The sequence below is a fragment of the Sodiomyces alkalinus genome (assembly GCF_003711515.1).
Source record: "Sodiomyces alkalinus F11 unplaced genomic scaffold SODALscaffold_4, whole genome shotgun sequence".
Lineage (NCBI taxonomy): Eukaryota > Fungi > Ascomycota > Sordariomycetes > Glomerellales > Plectosphaerellaceae > Sodiomyces > Sodiomyces alkalinus.
The window spans coordinates 2,525,374-2,546,311 of NW_021167082.1; the positions used below are offsets into that span (position 1 = coordinate 2,525,374).

The window sequence follows — 20,938 nt, forward strand, 5'->3', positions numbered from 1 at the left end:
AAGAGGCCTAAAGTATTAACCTTATATCCTAAAAGCTATACCGATAGGTAGCTAATAAAGGATTTACCCGAGGAGATAAAGATCCGTTTCCAGCTAAATAGAAATAGGATAGTCTCTAGATACTAAGCGTATTCCTCCTTAGTATCAGAGGCTATAATAATATCGTTAATAAAGGCGGCGGCGAACTTCTGATATAATCGGAGTAGCTTATATATATAGCGTTAAATATAGGCTAGCAAAGTACGGAAGCCTATAACCGCGACCTTTAACCGCTTTTATCCTTAATATAAGACGATAGTAAACCTTTCACGGTATAGCTTATACACCGGGAACTAGTAAAAGAAAGCTCGAGCGTTAATAACGGAAATACACTTCTTCCCTTAAAGCCGGCGGATTACCTTATCTTATAACGGTATCGGGTATATATCGAGAATAGTGACCTTATTTAGGGCACGTAGATTAACTATTATCCGGCCTTTCCGCTTCCTATTTACGGTTCGCTATATAATAAATACTAAGGCTCCGAATAGCGTAGGCTATATAGGCTATTCTATCTGTCCTTACTTATAGAGTTCGTTAAGGGTTTTATCTAAAGTTCGCTAGTCGTCACGGCTAAGGGGGTATAGCTTTTAGGTAATCTTCTAGGTATACTATCCGTCAACTAAAAGGACCTTTATATACTCCTTAGGAGGTATATCGATAACGCCTTAGTCGGTCTAAACCTTCGGATACTTCTCGATGAGCTTACTAAACCGGCATATAAACTAGTCGCTATAACGGTAAATCGTTACTCCCTTTTTAATAGTCTTTATAAGGGCGTTTAGGCTTGTAGCGATACCTAGCTTACCTTCGGGAGTAATATACCCACGGAAAATATCCCCTTCGGCCTTATTAGGCGGTTCTTCCTCTATACGCTTAAGTAGGATATCTCGCGCGTCGTCGTAGTCGGTATACTAATAACTATCTACCTAGAATAGCTCCACGTAACCTGGCTTAATACCTCTAGCGATAACTAATAGCCGGTTATCGGCGTTAAAGATAGGTATTATAGACTAAATATTAAGGATATAGTTCGGAGAGCCTTTTATATCCGGGAAAAACTCTACAGAATTAAGCTTAATATCGGGCTTATTCATTAGTATAAATCTATTTATTTATAGCGGAATAACTAAACGTTTAGCGGCCTTAAGTTGCTGCTAGATTAAAGAACGTTTAGCGAATACCCTCGCGGGAACCGTTAAGTCCTAGTAGGCGCTAATACGAATAGCTTCCTATGTATTAAGGATATCTAGCCTATTAGGATAGTTAAACTCCTATCCTAGGAGAAGACCGGCGTTAAGCTTAGACACGATCTAAGCCCCGATATATAGGCGGCTAATCTTCTTCTTATTACCTACTATACCTTGAACCAGTATAGTAAAGGTAGCCTATCCTAGGGTCTTTATCGATTCTATACCTTATAACACGGCGCGCTTAGTAGGATTAATATACTATTAGGAAATTAACTAAGGAGCTACTAGCTTACTACGTAGCGGGAGGCTCCTAAGTCGATATAAATATTGAACGGTATGCCCGTAGGGGAACTATAGGCTTAGATCCGGGCGTACGTGTACCCGTAAAGACTATTAAAAGGGTCCCCGACTTCCTAGATAGTATTATTAGTTAGCGGCGAGTTCTATCCGCTCTACTCCTTTAATCGGTACGGCTAAAAGTAGGTCTTTTTATATTGGATAGTCTCTGGATTTAATCTTATGGGTTAGTAGTATTTACTATACTCTCGGCGTACGTAATAGAGAGCGGTATACTTAGGTATAAATCTGGGTCCGTTAGCGATTTAGTATAGTTAGTTATCCCGTTTATTTTCCGCGTTATCCTTATCCTCGGACTCTATAGAACCCTCCGAGTCTACCTCGGTATAGTAATACGTATTTTCGGGCTCTATATCGGTATTATCTCCGGATATAGGTTCGGTAGCGGTCTTTTCGGCGGAGGCGTTAACCTAGTCTTAGGGTCGGTCCCGGTAATAGTCCCCGTATTAACGGTTAGACTATTCGTCAGCGTTATTAGTTAGGAGTCGCTAACCCTTATCGTTAGTAAAGCGATTAGTGTTTAGCACTAGTAACGCGCGATTTTTACTCTAATGATAGAATTAGCTTAGTCCCGGGGAGCGATAGTTAGGCTAAGGCGTATAGCGATACTCGGGTATTAGGCTAAAGCGTTAGTCGTAATATCGGGGAGTTAGCTACTAAATTACTATAACCGGTAGCGGAGCGTTATATATTCCGCGGTCGGTTTTAGTAAGATTACGTCGGTTAATAAGCTAGTATTAGATTCCCTGCGTATAGTTCCGATACTATCCCGGTATTAGACTAGCTAGGTTATTTATAAAGTCGGCCTGCTGTATTTCGGGTCCTAGGCGAACTACTATTATAGCTAGATTAGCGTTTAGGTTATCCTAGATAATAGATAGGTATTTCCCCTTCGGTTTATCGGCTACCTTAGCTAATTAGACTACTCTATCGGCGAATACGCGGAGGTTATAGCGGTTAACGACGTCTTCTAGCGTATACTTTTCTTAGCGTAGCTTATATTTGGCTTCTTCGCGCGGGAGTTAGAACCGTCTTTTAAGAACGTCCTTCTAGTCTTTTAGGGTGGCTTACTAGTTATAGAATATACGGTTACTACTATCTAGACTTATAAACTATTTAGAGGCCTTGCTTAAAAGGTATTAAGTGATACCGCGCGGAAGGGCCTCGCGATACCCGGTATTTAGGCCGGTATATTACTTTATAGCGTCCGTAAAATAAAACACGTCTAGGAAAATAAGCTTAGTCTCTTTAGTACGGATATCCTAGCTTACGGTAAAGTATATCGGCGGGTTACAATATCCGACGTTATCCGCTTTAAAGCGGTGCTAGGGCTATTACGGCTATAATCCGCGTTAAAGCTCCCCGATAATAGCGAGTAAGTCGGATTAGCATATATACGTCTAATCTCCGCCTATAGGGGGCGGCTAAGTCGGCGGCTATATCGGCGGCGGAGGAGGAGGAGGCGTTTTATCCTACTATCCGCCGCTATAATAAGCGTCTTATCGGCTAGGTCCGGGTACGCCTATACTAGATACCGTGCCCTCGGAGTCGACTAGATAGTCGGCCGAAAAGGTATAGCTAGGGGCGTCGGACGTTTAGCGTCCTATAGTATTCGAATAGCGGATAATAATCTTAGTAAGAGATGTATAGGATATAGGCGATTAGTATAAGGAGGATTTACTTAGGCAGTATATTAGTTCCTCCTCCTGAATTATGGGTTCCTTATCCGTTATCTTTATAGTAGGATAGATTAGGATTATAGTAGGTTTTATTATAGTAAATAATACTTCCCCTAACTCTTCTGTGATTTTAAGGCGACGCCGATTACCTAGCTCTTATATCCTAAGCTTTATCGTGATAAGCTAGGCGGAGCTAAATAGAGTAAAGCTAGTATTAGCGGAGCTAATACTAATAAGGCTCCCTTTAATATAGTCAATTAGGTTAGCCTTAGGATCTAGCTTACCCGTAAAGGGAGCGGGACTAATAGTAAACGGTTATATAGGTTATTTCCCCTTAATATCGCGGGGTTCTCCTATACCCGCTAGGATCTCTCTATAAGCAGGTTCTCTCTTAAGCTATTTTTCGAAGGCGTCCACGAAGTTACCCGTCTTCGGATCTATTTTTTTAGGTAGGATACGTCGGACACGGACTCCGATTATAAGATTCTTTCTCTTAAGGTTAGGCCGCTCGCGCCGGCTATCCCTAGGACGTATACGGCCCTCCTAGCTATATTAAGCAGAGCTATATCTTCGGGCGTACGGAGATTAGCGATAGGGTCCGGGAAATTATCTAAGAACTTAATAAGATTTTTCGCGCTTTTAGCGCTTCGCGGATAAGGATAGTCGTTAAGGAGGTTTATATTAATTATAATAGCGGAGTTTTAGGTTCTATAGCGGATTTTTCGTTTACTAGAGTTAGTATAATCGCCGAACCAATATACGAATAACAGGCTAAAGTTCTTATATACTCCACGCCTTAATCTAGTAAAGGAGAGGCGTTTTTACTCGGCGTACCGATAATCGTATAATTCTATCGGTATACTTTATATCTATATAGTTATAGGATATATAGCTCCTATTAAGCGGTAGTAGATAAACCTCGCTCGAAAGCTTAGTTACTACTATTTAATATGCCTTTCCGGTATATCCCTGGCTAGCTAGTACTATAGGGCCTATAAGCTAGGCTTTTCTTTAGGGGTAATCTTTACTATAAAATATAAGGTATAATAAAGATATCTTCTACTAATCTAAAGGCGGGCTTACCGGGAATATATCCTCGGCGAGCCCCGGATTATCTATTTCTCTATACAACCGGTCTATTCCTAGTCTTCGGGGCTATACGTACGTTTAGGGAAGCCGGCCCGGGCCCTAAACGTACGTTTAGGTTCCGACCGGCGGGCACTATATATACGTATAGTGCCTAGCGCGCGAGGACTATTTATACGTATAGTCCTACGCTATTCCGACGTATTATAGGGGTAGTATAAATATAGCAGGGATCCCCTCTTCGTAGGGTTAATTAACGTCTTTTAGAAGAAAAGCGGTTAGTTAAGGTAATAGAAGGTATAGCTATAGATACCGCGGTAGTGGGGTTCTTAGCTTTATTCTTCCTATAGCCGCCCTTCCTTTAAGGCCTAGCTATAGTCTCTAAGGTATCTTTACCCTTATCGCTTCTAGTGTATAGTATATGGAATACTATAGCGTGATAGTTACCGCGCTTTCCTTAGTCTTTAAGCTAGTCTTAATATATTATTATCTAAGAGTATAAAGACCTTCGGGCTAGACTACTTCTTTATCTATACGGCGTCCCTCGGCTTCGGTCTAATCGCGGCTAGCGATACCATGGATACCTTTAAAGAAGTATGCCACCTAAATATACGTTACGGGCGTCGATTTAACCTCCTCGAGGTTCTTTAATAGTTCCTGCTATCCCGCTAACCACTTCTATAGCTTCTTAAGGCTATTCGGAGCTATACGGACATATTCGTTATACTCTTCGTAGATATCCACGTGGCGCGTAGTTATATAGTAAGCGGTATCGTGTTAAATGGCGTTATACACCCCTTAAGGGGTGGCGTTATATAGGAGCAGCTTACGACTTTTATCGATTATCTTAGTCTGCCACGATAGCACAGCGTTAATACCTTTAGCGTATTTATAGTATTTATCCCTCTATATCTTCTAGCGCTATATCGTAGAGTCGTAGGCGCGCTAGCGGCTGGCTATTAAATCTAATAGCTATATAGGCGTGGCGCCTATTTACGTGACCGCGTTTAATGCTTAGAAATCGTTATAGGTAGGCAGAATAGGGCGTTTAGGAGGGGGAATAGGGTTATTAGGCCGTAGATACTCCTATACTTTATTATTAACGGCCGTAGCTTCGTAGTGGCTATGCCAGAGCTCCTAATCGCGATAGGTTTTATAGGTAATAGGCTAGTATTCCGTTATCTTAATAGTTCATAGATACACTATATAGGCGCGGCTAGATAGCTTTTTAATTAGTAGTAGTAAAGGTAATAGGGTAGATAATTCACTTAGTAAGTAAGACTCTTAATTGTTAGATAAAGCGTAGTCGAAATCGTTATAAGATAGGTCAAAATTAATGAAGGTAAGTTCTATGCAATTACAACTATTTCAGACCGTCAGGGAAACGCTGCCACCGTATTTTATATAGTGCAGATTCTGCAAGCGTTCACCCAGATTATACTCTTGGCAATCCGGCCCGTTACGTAACCGAAAAGACTATGGTCTGTTCGACACCCCTCGAGCGGTTGGTCCAATGATAAGCTCTTCCTTCTCATGACAGGTCGCGACCCTGCTGCCTTTTTTTTCCCTTGTTCTTCCCTCTCTTTCCCGCCACTACCTGTCTTCCGTCACGCCGAGTTGGTCCAAGACATCAGCCCTCTGTATACGTTTTATTCAGTTTCTCGACACACAACGATTAGCCTCAGTCGCCAGCACTCTCCTCTTCCATTTTACCACGATTGATTGCACCTCGCCCAGTTGCGCTTATGAAAGGGCGCCCGTCACTTTTCACCTCACAGGTAGGTTCTTTCCGCCATGGCCATACGGCTTCCACACAGTCCTGTATCACAGTTGTTGTTGGAGTCTTGTTCTCCGAACGGACTCCCTATGTGGACGTCTAATGGCGACGATATGAATTTTGCGATGTGTCCGTGAGATGGGTTCTGTGGTGTATCCACTTTGACTAATGCGCTTGTCACAGGACTATCTCTCTGGTACGCATACGCAAAAAATCGTCAATTTGACTCACCGCTTTCTTCATGATGGGGGGACTAACTGAACCCTACACCACGGTATAGACCACTTGTGGAAGGCTCTTACACCATAAGGGCTATAACCTTCAACAGACACTACCACTTCTCCAGCCTTGACATTATCCATCTGTGACCAACAATGCTTCCCCAGATGACGGCCCGGTTCGTCCAACCCACAGCTAAGGGCGCCTTGTGCCTGAGCTTTGTTGGCCGGTCCCAGACCCGTTTTACTTCCAAGAAAGCTTTTGCCGGAGGCAGCAGTGGCAGGAATATGCCTGTCCATTTGTCTCGTGCCACCGCCCCGGTTAAGAACCTCGATGCTACACTCACTATTCGGGTATGCGAGCCGTCCTGTGGTCATGTTTGAGGATGGTGTCATCCTGGCGTTTCGTTGCTTACTATTTATTTTCTCACATAGGATGGTCCCGTCTTCTCCGGCCGTGCCTTCGGCGCCAATTCAAACATTTCAGGCGAGGCCGTCTTTACTACATCGCTAGTCGGCTATCCTGAGTCTATGACAGATCCTTCCTATCGCGGTCAGATTCTAGTCTTCACCCAACCGCTCATTGGAAACTACGGTGTTCCTTCAAAGGAACTTGACCAGTGGAATCTTCTCAAATACTTTGAGTCACCACATATTCAGTGTGCTGGTGTGGTTGTCGCCGATGTGGCTGAGAAATATAGCCACTGGACGGCTGTCGAGAGCCTTGGTGATTGGTGCGCTCGCGAAGGTGTCCCCGCGATTTCGGGTGTTGACACTCGCGAAATTGTCACCTACCTCCGAGAGCAGGGATCCTCCCTTGCAAGGATCACTGTTGGCGACGAATACGATGCCGATGAGGACGAGAGCTTCATTGACCCTGGCCAGATTAATCTGGTCAAGCGCGTAAGCACCAAGGCTCCATTCGTTGTTGAGTCGCCGGGTGCTAGTCTTCATGTGGCTTTGATCGACTGCGGTGTCAAGGAAAATATCCTGCGCAGTCTGGTCAGCCGCGGCGCCTCGGTCACGGTGTTCCCGTACAACTACCCTATTCATAAGGTTGCCGCTCACTTCGATGGTGTCTTCATCTCCAATGGCCCTGGTGATCCCACACATTGCCAGGAAACCATCTATACTCTTGGTAGGCTGATGGAAACATCCTCTGTACCTATCATGGGCATCTGCTTGGGTCACCAGCTCCTTGCCCTCGCCGCCGGCGCTCGAACCATCAAACTGAAGTACGGAAACCGGGCGCACAACATTCCCGCATTGGACCTCACGACAGGCCAGTGCCACATCACCAGCCAAAACCATGGTTACGCTGTGGATGCCAGCACCCTTCCGAGCGAGTTCAAGGAGTACTTTGTCAATTTGAATGACGGTAGCAATGAAGGTATGTTTTCCCCGATACACCTCTCGTCCCCCAGCGAGTCTGGTCACTGATAAGTGTACGCTAGGCATGATGCACAAGACGCGCCCCATCTTCTCCACGCAGTTCCACCCCGAGGCGAAGGGTGGTCCCATGGACAGCTCCTACCTGTTTGACAAATATATGCAGAACGTGCAGATGTTTAAGAACAGCGAGAAGGTGTACAAGGACAACCGCCCCAGTCAGCTCATGCTGGATATCCTCAGCAGGGAACGAGTCGGCGTGGAGCCAGTGTCTTTGGCAGGCGCTGCTTGATATGTCGATTGACTTTCTTTTCTCTTTTTTTCTTCCTCTGGCGAGAAAGGTTGCAGGGAGCATGGGGACGTACCTCATGATATCTGGCGCTTTGGGTTCGTTTCATTATGGTGCCATGGTGCAAGAGATGGTCGTGTGGAACGAGCAAGTATGATAGGGGCTTTTGCTTCACCAGAATGTTTTTACTCAAATTGGAAGCCGATTAAAGGGCGGACAACATGAATGCAATCCCGATATCGTATTCATTGACGCAGGGCGAAGACCCGTCAGGCTCCCTACCACGACACAGTCAACTCTACCTAATATAATTGGGGCAACTATCTCGAACGACTCCTCGAAATGACGGAGCTATCTGTTATTGCATTATTTCCATTGTCCTAAGTTCGTCTCAAGCCACCCGGCCCAATAGCCAAAACATGTCCTGAGAGAAGGGATTCCTGGAGGGATATATAATGCCGCCCCTGTGTGATATCGGCCGAAATATAAGTTATAGGCGGCATAGGATATACAATGTTATCTTAGCAAGCTTAGACCCCTTATAGGCGGTGTGGTGTGTATAGGTCCGGTATTGTTAGTTGAATGTTTAAGCTCTATATTTAAAATGAAAACAAAAAATAGGTATTTGCCATAGACCTATAATATATTAATACCTTACTTCTCTAACACACTTATAAAGGTAGTCTAAAAGCTAAGCGTAAGAAGAGTTATAATCCACGTAGGCTTAAATATAGGAAGCCTAAAAACACCCTTAATATAAGCCACGATATCTTAACTACTAGATACTAGTAATCCGTAGCTTCTATCTTCTAGGCCAGATATATAGCTAATCTTTAAGATATCTGATTTTAAGGTCATATATATATAAATACCGGATTTCTACACTATTATTAGCAAACTCTTAGATCCACGTAAAGGGTCCGGGGGCTATTAAAGGAGGGGGGTAATAAACTACCTTCTATCTATCGTAACCGCCTAGAAATTAGTATTACGGATTATTCCGACTAGGACTCCCTTAGACAGGTATTTTCAGAGTTAAGGTCCCTGGTATAGGTGAGATAGGCCGTTATACGTAGTTTAGCTATATTCGGATATATTAGGATATTCCGTACTTTATATTGGGAAGGCGTAGTTATTCGCAAATATTATTAAAGTAATCCTTATATAACGGAGAATACGGGGGTACTTTTACTATTAGAGATACTCTTATTCTTAGTAGACGTTCTCGGTAAACGTTCTTAGTAGCGGACCTAGATTAAGGTTAGTACTATCTTAACCTAATATCTAAATGGATTAACTATGTATCGTATCTTTAAGATATAAGTATATAGTAAATATACCTAATAATTACCTTTATCGTATCGCCTTAATAAAAATTTCCGCGATAATAGTAAAAGTAGTAGAAGTGGTAGAAGTGGTTAAAGTATTAGAAGTAGTAGAAGTAGTAGAAGTGGTAGAAGTCCTGCGTGAATCTGTCGTATAGGCACGCGGGCTACGACGTAGTCCCTAGGAGATCTATGCGTGACTAAGGGCTTCGGACCTCGGGGACCTCGGGTATCAGGATATAATAAGAGTGGATACCGGGAAAGACCGGATAGAATCCAAATACAATAATACCTATAATAGAGTCTTCACCACCTATATTAAGGGTATAAGAGACTTGTATATGTGTAACTTAAGATAATACACACACACGAGATTTCTGCTCTAATAGGTTTACTAGTATAAGTGCTCTTTTGATATACGCTAGTTATAAGCCCGGTTTATAACGCCTAAACGATAGATATTAATATGGCTACCCTATACTACTATAAAAAGTAATCACGTTATTATAAGCACTCTTTAAATAACTATTATTATAATTAGAGTCATTACGCGATTAATTAACCTACTACCCTACCTATTGATTAATTAATTAATTAACCGATAAATAAGTAAAGATATCTTCTAATATATCTAACGCCGATTAAAAGGCTACCACTCTCGTTAACCAGAGGGACTAGGTATCGTGGGAGCGCGTAGTACGCGGTAAATCTGCCACCTACTAGGATAATTATCTTAATCTAAATCTAAGCGATAAGGAGGCCGACGCCTACCTCCTCGTTAAGCCTACGCCACGTACCGTTTATAAATACAAAGTAGCCCTTATCGTTAACCCTAACACGGCGGAGGAGGCTAGTTACTCCGTCTTCTACTATTATACTAGAGGGCGATAAGACTACCAATACCTCGAGCTAAGACCTTATCGCGGCCGCTACCGCTATTACTACAGCTACTACTACTATTATTACGGCTACTAGTAAGAAGAAGATAATCGTATATAAGAAGGCTACGGCCGTAACGAAGGAACCACCGATAAGGACACCCACGTTTACTAACGACCTCTCCGAAAAAGAAAGTATATATTACCTATAAGATCGCTATATATACCGGGAGGAAAAGGCTAACTATAAAGCGTAGTAGAAGGAGTTTAATAAGGTACTATAACTAGATAAAGACGTTATAGCACCAGATCTATCGTATAGGCAGGACTACGACGTAGTCCATAGGAGATCTAGGGGGGATCCACTCCCTGACTAAGGGCTTCGGACCTCGGGTATTAGGATATAATAGGGGCGGATACCGGAAAAGACCAAATAGGATCTAAATAATATAGTACCTATAATAGAGTCTTTACTACCTAAATTAAGGGTATAAGAGACTTATATAGATATAACTTAATATAATATATATATACGAGATTTCTGCTTTACTAAGTTAATTATCTAAGTGCTATTTAATATACGATAGTTATAAGCCCGGTTTATAACGCTTAAACGATAAATATTAATAAGGCTACTCCTGTTCTACTATAAAGAAGTAATCACGTCTATATAAGCACTCTTAAATAACTATAATCGACCTAATTAGAGTAATTAAAAGATTAATTAACCTACTTATTAATTAACTAACCGATAAATAAAAAACTAGGAAAGATATCTTCTAATATATCTAATACCGAATACAAGGCGGCCGTTATTACCCTTATTGACTAGAGGGATTAGGTAGTTTAGGAGCGCGCCGTACGCAGTAAATCAGCCTCCTACCAAGATAATTACCTTAATCTAAAGCTAAGCGATAAGGAGGCTAACGCCTATCTCCTCCCTATACCTACGCCGCCTAATATCCGTAAATATAAAGCCCTTATCGTGGACCCTAAGGCGGAGGAGGCCACGGCTACCCCGTTTTCTACCATCACGGCTACTCTATCTTCTATTATTACGCTAGAGGGCGATAAGGCTATAGACGCTACGGACGCTATAGCCACGGCTACCACGGCTAGTACTACGGCGGCCACGGCCGCCGGTAAGAGGAAGACGGCCGCTCGCCGGAAGGTTACGGCCGTAATAAAAGAACCACCGACTAGGACGCCTATATCTATTAATAACCTCTCTAAAAAAGGGTATACGCGCTACCTATAAGATCGCCGCGTATACCGCGAAGAAAAGGCAGACTATAATACGTAGTAGAAGGAGTTTAACGAGGTACGCTCTTATATCGAAAGGACCGTCTACACCACGTTATATAGCCTCTTAGCCTAATTATAGGATAATACCGTAAATAACCTATAGGCCTAGATTACACTCCTATACGCGTATATAGAACCAATATCTATAAACCTCTATAAGGAAGCCTTAGTCCTATACCGATAATACACTATGCCTATAAAGGCTATACCTAAGGATATAGACGCCTAGGTAGTAAGTTAGAAAATAACGATAATATATTATGAATATATAGGCGTTTTAGAGCTATTAAGCGCGGACTATTAGGTAGAAGACGCGTTAAAAGCTATTAGACTTATCGCCCAGGAATAGAGTAATAACTACCTAGTAAATAACTATAATAAGATTACGGAAAATAAGCTAACGATTAATAACTTCGTAAAGGGTTTACGTACGGTTTTTAGTAATATAAAGAGCCTATAATCCTCCGCTATAAAGCCTAGAGTCGGGAGAGGCACCTTTAATACCCTTAGGAACCTCACTGATACTAAGGATACTACTAATAATCAAGATAATAAAAAGTGTCCTCGTAGTAATATATCTATAAAGGCTATCCCTCCCGTAATAAGGAGACCTTATAAGATATATAAGAACCCCTATACTACCGCCGCCTACTAGTATATAAGGCCGGAAATACGCCTTTATATCTAGCGTGGCCGCGAAGATATTATAAAGGTTATAGAAAAGAAGATACGTAACTATAGTTTTAAAAGCCGCGTGGATACCGCGATATAGAAAAGGCGGGAAGCCTTAGGGGCTATTATCGCTAATAAGATAGAGGAAGTTTAGGAAGATTAACTTTATAATACTACGCCTACTACTATAATAGTTTATAAAGACCTATTCGTTACCGTGACGGGACTAGGAGCCTACTTAACCTAAGGGATAACGCGTTAGTATACGATAATACTATTAAGATTATAATAAGAATAGGGGGTATCCATTTCTATTAACTAAGCCAGAGCGCTATTATACTACGCGATCCTAGATTTAGGATCGTTAATCTATATCTTTAATAATTAAGGCCGTTTTACGGCTATTAGACTACCCACGGATACTTTATCTTTATCCTTTTAGGTGGGTACTTATAAGGCTTTTATCCTCGGATACGGAGATATTAAGCTACGTGTATAATCCCTATTAGGTATTAAGAGGCTATTATGCCTTTATAATATTATATACCATAAGGAATTCGTTACTAATATCCTCTCGGAACGCTAGCTACGCCTATAAGGCTACTACTAGGATACCGTAAATAGTACTATTATTAGCTCCGCCGATAACCGGCCTATCTATAAGCTACTAGATATCCACGGCTAGTATATAATCGAGCGCGCGGAAGCTGCGGCGGCTACCGCGTTCGCGGTCTTAGTAAGGCACCCCCGCGATAACCCGTATAGAAGATCACGATAATCGCGGTAACTATAGAAGACTATAGCGTAGCGGTAGTATAAACGCCTCGGCTACTACAGTACCGATATACTCGTAAGGATCGTTAACGCTACTTAGGGGGTAAAGATAAAGGGACCTCGTATAACGGACTATAACACGTATAGGTAATCGTAAGTGCCTATATAGATCCGGCGGATACCGTCCTTTTACCCGTTAAAGCCCGGAGAGGCCCTAGCTATTAACTTTCACGATCTTAAAGAGGCGGAGTCGTTAGCAGACGGCCGATATAAGTCTATTATATTCGTTATAGACGTGTATATAGGTTATACGTAGGATTACTACCTATAGAAAAAAGACTAAGGCTCTATTCTTTATACGTTAAGAGACGTTTTTACCCTGCTTAAGACCTAATTCGACGTTAAGCCATGTATCCTACGGGCCGATTCTAAGATATTTTAGCACTTAGAAGTTATTGCTTTCCTCGCTGCTAAGGGGGTGGAAGACTAGCCGTTAGTACCATATTTATAGGATTAAAACGGCGTTATAGAACGAATTAAAGGTATCGTTAAAAGGAGGGCGAGGGCTATAAGGATTAGGGCTAATCTGCCCACGTCTATCTAGCCTAAGATCTTTAAGACCGCTATATATCTATATAATAGAACGCTATAATATATTAATAACTAGCGAATACTATACAAAGGCCTCCGCGGCCGTTAACCTAACCTTACGCACCTATAAACTTACGGCTATAAAGCCTTTATAAAAACCCGCTATACCTAAGCTAAAAGGAACCGCCTATAAAGGCTAGAACCGAAGGTATGGATCGGTTATTATATCGGATATTAATCCTTAAATAGCTTCCGTATTTAGCTACTATATCTAACGGATATTATCACTATAAGAGATATAGACTTTAACGAAGATAAGATATTTAACGGCAGGATTAAAACGCTATAAGCTATAGCTTCCGCCGAGGAAATCAGGGAACGCCTATAATCTATCCATATTATCTAATCTAATAAGACCGCGAATAGGCTGCTATTAAGGGGTATAGCCGTAGACGTATTAGATCTTAAGTGGGAAGACTCTAACGCTACCGCTATTACTACGGATAAAGGCGAGGCCGTTAGTATTACTATAAGAGAGGCTATTACTATTACTATAGACTATATTACTACTCGTTATGAGGTTCTAAATCTATAGGCTAATACCTAGGCTATAGATTTAGAACCTCGTAACTCTAACGCTACCGCTATTACTATGGATATTATTATTACTATAGGAGAAGACTATACTGCCGCTATTACTACGGGTAAAAGTAATAATACCGCTATTATTACGGGCTAGGAAGACGCTACCGCTATTACTACGAAAGAGGCCACCGCTATTACTACGTATACTTCACGGTTTACTACTACGAGGTTTAAACCGTTTTCCACGCCTGTAATATCCCCGGAAAATCCTGCGCGCGCGTTCCTTATAGCGCTAGCGGTGGTTAGGGGCGCTAAAATATAAGAACACGATAACCACTACCGGATAGCTATAGATACCCCTAAGAGGTACCCGTCGGCCGTACACCTATCGGCCGCGCGCCTATCTATCGCGAGAACTATCGTAAGCCTATACACGACTAAGGTGTAGAATAATAATACCTAGAAGGCGTTCTTTAACGCTAGAAGGACTTATAACCCTATACGTGGGAGGAAGTAAGCTATTAATAACGGTGATATTATCGGCGTTAGTATTATAGATCCCTCTCCCTTTAACGCCTCCCTATTATATCTAACCCGCGAGGATCTCTCGCCTCCGCTAAACCACCACCGCGATATACGCCTATACCCGTTACGGGAGCGGTGGTTATAGGCTAAGGGGGAATACCTTAAGGGGTTCTAATAGATAGGCTACTAGTAGGAGGTCCGCGGTAATTAGGCTAATAAGTAATAAGTCCTCCCCTATAGATAGGTATATACCTATAAATTTAATAAGGAAAGCACCCTCCATAAGTATAAGGTACGCCTTATAGTACGAGGGGATTAATAAAAACGGTTAAAGACTAAAAATAACTACGCCGCCACGCTAGTATCGCGGTCATTCCGTATACTAATAACGATCGCCGCCCGATTTAATCTAGAGATAAGGCAGTTCGATACTATTAACGCGTTTATTAACGCTAGCCTTAAAGAAGAGGTATTTATAAAGATACCGTAAGGCTACGAAGTACTAGGTAAGGTATTACTACTACGGAAAGCCCTCTTAGGTTTAAGGGTATTACTACTATTATAGTAGGAGGAATTTAGCGGCAAGCTATAAAAGATAGGATTCACGGCCGTGCCTAATAACCCCTATATTATAATCCTCGACGGTTTAATCCTATTGTTCTACGTCGACGATATCGGACTTATATATTATAGAGACTATAAGATTAACGCCGATAACCTCGAGGCCGCGATTAAGCGGAGTTATATGCTATTAGGAGGCGAAGAAATCCGTTAGTTACTAGGAATTAAGGTCCTAAGGGATAGAGCTACCCGTAGGTTATAGCTATCATAATCCTCCTATATAGAGAAGATCGCGGTTAAATCTTATATAGATATACTCTGCCAAAAACCACTAAAGGTCCCGTTATTAACGATAAAGCCGCTAATACCCCGCGACGGTATTCGCGCGTCGATTCCCGAGGCCCGCTAATACTAGGGTATAATCGGTTCTATCCTTTATACCGCTATCGTGATAAGACCCGATATCGCGTTCGCCTATTTAAAGCTTTCCTAATATAACGTTAACCCCTCCTCTAACCACCTTAACAGGGCTTAATAAGTGCTTCTATTCCTATACTATATAACACACTATTACCTGGAATTTAGCGGGGATAGACTCTTCCTAATAGTAAGCGACACGTCCTTTAGGGATAATCTAGACCGTAAGAGCTTATAAGGATATACGATAAAGCTCTTCTTCGGCACCGTTAACTAGAAGGCGGGTAAGTAACTAATAGTAACGATATCGTTAATAGAGTTAGAACTACTCGCTTTTACCGAAGTAGCTAAGGAGATACTATTCGTTAGCCGGATATTAAGGGATTTAGAGCTTCGGTTAGACTAATAGTAACTATAGCTATACTACGATAATTAGCAGACTATTAAGCTCGTGAATAAGAAGGCATAACGCCTGCGGATAAGACTACGGCACGTTGATATATATAACTAGTGGGCGCGCTGGTTAGTATAATAAGGTCTTTTTAAGGTTACGTATGTTAACACGAAGGAGATAATCGCGGACGGTTTAACGAAGGCACCACCGGAGGCAGGGATTAGAAGACTATAGTAATAGCTTAATTTAACGGATTAAAAGGATCGTATCGAGTGGTCTAAACGGCTATACGAAGAGATTAAACGCGCTAAAGCCACGACTATAGCGACTACGAAGGCCTCTGAGGATATAGTAGATCCAATAGATATAGATCCGATTAATCAGATCCGGCTAATTAGGATTAAGGAACCAATTAAGATAGAATTAAATTAAACGGTTAAAGAGGGCGGATTTAGATCCTTTTTACGAGGGCGTTTTTCCCTTAACTATTAATTTTACGATAGAAATGCAAAGAGCGTTTAGTTTAAACCGAAGCCTCTGATTAGTTAGTTAACCTAGGAAGACCCACCTTAACTAAGGGGGTCTATCATATAGGCAGGACCACGACGTGGTCTATAGGGGATCTAGGGGGGATCCACTCCCTAATTAAGGGCTTCGGACCTCGGATATTAGGATATAATAGGGGCGGATACCGGAAAAGACCGGATAGGATCTGAATAATATAGTATGCATAACAGAGTCTTCACCACCTAAATTAAGGGCATAAGAGACTCACATAGATACAACTTAACATAATACACATACACGAGATTTCTGCTCTACTAAGTTGATTATCCAAGTGCTATTTGACGTGCGACAAGATCGTTAAGATAAAGATCAGACAAAGATATTAGTCTAGGAAAACCACTATATATTATCTGAAACATATCTAACAATACTATACCGTTTAGCGAAGAAGTAGATCGGTAGTCACTATTCTAATCAGGGCAACGTAAGTTAAAAAAAGAAAGATGCCTTAAACGTAGAATAAGTAATTATAAAAGAGGGTAATACTTAAATTATAGTCCCTTAATAGGGATATCCTACGCCTATCCTTAATATATATATAGGAGGTGGATCTAGTAGCCTTAAAAAGAGGGTTATATAACTAGCTACTAACACCACACTAAAGCCGTATCTACGCCGTTATAATACGGCCCTAGTTTTCTCGATTACGCACTTATAGCGTAGATAACTCCTAAAAATAAGCAGATATAAGCAAATAAACTAAGTAAAAAACTATTTTATACCCTTATTCCTCTAATCACCCCGTCCTCTATATATACCTAACTAGGAATCCTGTTAGCTCCAGTTCCTTTGTATATACCGTTCTCTTACTATCTTTATTAGCTATATTTCTAAGACACTCCTTATTAAATCCTCCTTATATACCTCTACTTACGCTTTTATTAGGTTCTTCCTCCGACTATATAGTTAGGCTCGCTAGTCTTCTTAGCCTCTTAATCAGCGGTAGCCTTATCTGCCTCCCACTTAATAACAGTACTATAATAATACTATCCTCCCTATTCTATAGCTCGCGATAGCGGGAGGTACTTACTACTATTAGTAGTAGTATCCTGCAAAGCGGCCTTATAAGGGTTATTAAAAGACCGAACCTAATCCTCACGACTATAGTTACTAGGCCTAAAGGGTATATTGCTTATCTCGATCAGCCTATAGAATAGCATACTATAGAATATTTCTAATCCTCGCTCCCGGGATTCTTAAGCCTATACCTATATACATTATATATCTATTCTTATAGAAAACTTAATGTCTAATTACGTTTGGAGGTATTAAGGGAAGTTAAGAAGAAAAAGGAAAAACTCGTTACTATAAAGTAGTGGTTACGGGTAATATCCGAGAGCGAAGGGCTAGCCGAAAACTATAGAGTCGAAGAGAGGAAAAGAGATTCCTAGAGCTCGAGGACGAGGGATATTGATCCTCCTCTAATAAGCTCAAAAATACCTTCTTCTATAATAGTCTTCCCCTTAAGAGTTCTTGTATAGCAGGCGTTATTATTTAGCTACTACCTATAAAGGAGTCTTTCGATTATGTAAAGGAGGCGTGCTTTAGTTATAGCCATAGTACCTTCTTTAACCCGGCGAAAAGGTTCCCGATTAGGAAGAAGGCGTCAAAATCCGGGCTCTAATAAGTCGAAAAGATTAGATAAAATAGCCCCTACGTTATTTAGTTATAGGCGTAGCGGTGACTCGGGAATAAGGGATCTAACAGGGGAAATATTAAGTCACCCTTCCCTTAAGCCGTAACAGGTAAAGGCCTATTTATAACTGCTTTAGTTAAATAGCTGCCTTTATAGTCCATACTAGTAATAAGGCTCGTAATCTCCCTTAATCGCTCGATCCCTCTAGCTTAAAAGGCGAGGTTTCTAGTATTATCCCACCTCTTCTTCTTATTCTTCTTTTCCTACCGTAATATTAAGGTAGATACGAATATACCTATTACTTACACTTAAGTAATAACTAATAATAATAATAATAATAATAATAATAATAGTAACTAAACAGCTAATTAGTACGCTTAACAAGACTAAAGTATGTAAATGGAAGAAGGTAGTTAGCCGTTAGTAATCTCCCAAGCCGCCTCCTTAGTTTTAGCCTATAGCTTATTTACCTCTTAAAACTCGTAAGGAATACTCCTTTAGAGTAACCCTAGTAGATATAGCAATAGGCTTTTATCGACTATAGACATAGGTTACCCCAATCGGGTTATAAAGTAACTAATAATCTATAGGTAAACTTCTATTTTAGTTATAAAGTGGCTGGTAAGGGCGGTTCGGTATACGTTAAGTTAGACTTTCTATAATCGTTAATTCTTAGGGAAAGTAAGGCGGCTATTACTAAGAGGTTCTAGAATACTCTTCTTAACCTTAGGGATATCGAGGTTAGCTTATTTATAAAGATAAAGGCTAGTAACGGCTCTCCCCTTTTCTATTATCGAGTCTTTATAGTAAAGGATATAGCTAGTCTCTAATCAGAGCATCTTATAAAGATTATATGGCGGTTGTATACTATTAGGGCACTCTTAATCTAGGTATATAGTATTATTAATAAAGTCCCCTACTAGTACTATAAGAAAGACTAGATAGCTATAACTAATCGAGTTAATAAGATTCTGTCCTCCTTTTTCGAGTACGTATTAACCTAGGGGAGCGAGGAGTCCCCAGACTATACTAACTACTAATTTCACGAGTCCGCTTATATATATCGCGATAATACCCTTTAAAGATAGTTCTAATAGGGTAATTAAGAAGTCTCCTAGCTAGATAATAAGTATCCTAGTATTAGTTACCCTAATCCTTCTCCTAAGCGGAGTATAGTGCTACCTTAGTCAATATATAATACTAATCACCGGCCTTTATCGTCCCCTTAGCATAGCGTTTATATTATTAATATAAAGGCCGTGTATTAATAGGTGGCTTATTAGTAAAACGATACTTCGGGAGATTAAGGTATTCTGGCTCGAGATAGTATTCCGGATATAGTTCCGACTCTAATATACTAGTATTCGACTAAACTATATAATCACTACTAGAAGGTTAAAGATAGCGCTAAGTATAAAAAAGGGGAGATTATTAAGTATTATCGGATCTCTCTCCCCGTCAGGGCTTATATCTAGTGTAGGGAGGTTAAGGTATACATCCCCGATTATAAGGACTATAAAGAAGGGCCGGTTTAGGCATAAAGAAAAGGTAAGAATTGGTACTTCTTACTAAGATTAGGGGAATAGATAGTAGGGAAAGGGCCGTGGTTCTACTAGGTAGCTTATAGGGAGGGGAAATGAGTAGTTAATTATCTAAAGATAATCAGGTGACTCTAACAGGCGGCGGTATTTAAGAAACGATATTCTATAGTAACTAGGGGTAATCCTCTTTTCTTAAGGACTTTATAATTAGTCTAATCAAAGGGGAATGGCGGGGATTCTCGGGACTTATCGGTACTATTATTATCGCTGTAGTTATTATTATGATTTTATATCTTTCTTTTTCAGGGGGTTTCTGATAAGGCTCTTAACGCCGTTAACCTAGTATCTTGAACTTACTTTTCTAGTAATAGGTATAATATTAATCTTCCTTTTAAGATAGAAGGAAAAAGACAAAAACGCAGGATATAGTAGTCGTAGAATAGTAGGAGTAAGTGTAATCAGGGGAACAAGTATATAATAATAGTAATAGGGAGAGCGATTAATAATAAAGCCTAAAGAAAAAGGGGCTTTAAGCCGTGGAAAGGAGAGGGCTCTTATACTTCTAAAATCAGGCTATTAAGACTAACATAATAACTTAACGAGTTATTAGTACTAGGGTTAGTAAAGGAGGGATTTACGGTTTACGGCTTATAGCCTTTAACTGTATTTCTCTCGATTATATTATACCCTTAGTAACTATTCCTATACTAGTTATTCCGGACTATAACCCTCTACCGCAGAATAGGCAGCTTATATTAAACTAGGTATAATCGGCTTAGATCCGATAAGTTATACGGTGATTAGGAAAATAGAAGTAAAGAATTCGAGATTATAATAAAAGAAACCTATACTTATTATAGAAAGAAGTATATATAGTACTATATCCTTATAACGCCTACGTAGCCAAGCTTACTTATAAATATAATGAATATTAAATATAAGCAAAAGTCTTCTAATCAGGGAAATAAGTCTAGATAGGTTGTTTATACTTCTTTTTAAAGATCTTTGACGATATCGGATAAGCGGAAGGGATGAAAGTCACGAAAAGCAGTGGAAAAATAAGATGGGTAATAATGGAATTATAAGGTAGGATCTCTGCGCACGTATTGATTATGAAAAAAAAAAACGATTAAGAAGAAG

At 40.7% G+C, this 20,938-nt stretch overlaps 1 protein-coding gene across 1 annotated transcript; it reads left to right on the forward strand.

Annotated features, from left to right (window-relative positions):
• Nucleotides 1–6,012: 6,012 nt before the first annotated feature.
• SODALDRAFT_378532 (carbamoyl-phosphate synthase) lies at nt 6,013–8,184 on the forward strand (the record flags this gene model as incomplete). The annotated part of the gene is made up of 6 exons (XM_028614990.1): nt 6,013–6,132; nt 6,315–6,327; nt 6,412–6,703; nt 6,785–7,739; nt 7,804–8,008; nt 8,076–8,184. Exons 3-6 carry the CDS (start codon nt 6,506–6,508, stop codon nt 8,182–8,184), a joined length of 1,467 nt encoding a protein of 488 aa, XP_028467246.1. The 5' UTR covers nt 6,013–6,132; nt 6,315–6,327; nt 6,412–6,505.
• Nucleotides 8,185–20,938: the final 12,754 nt, after the last annotated feature.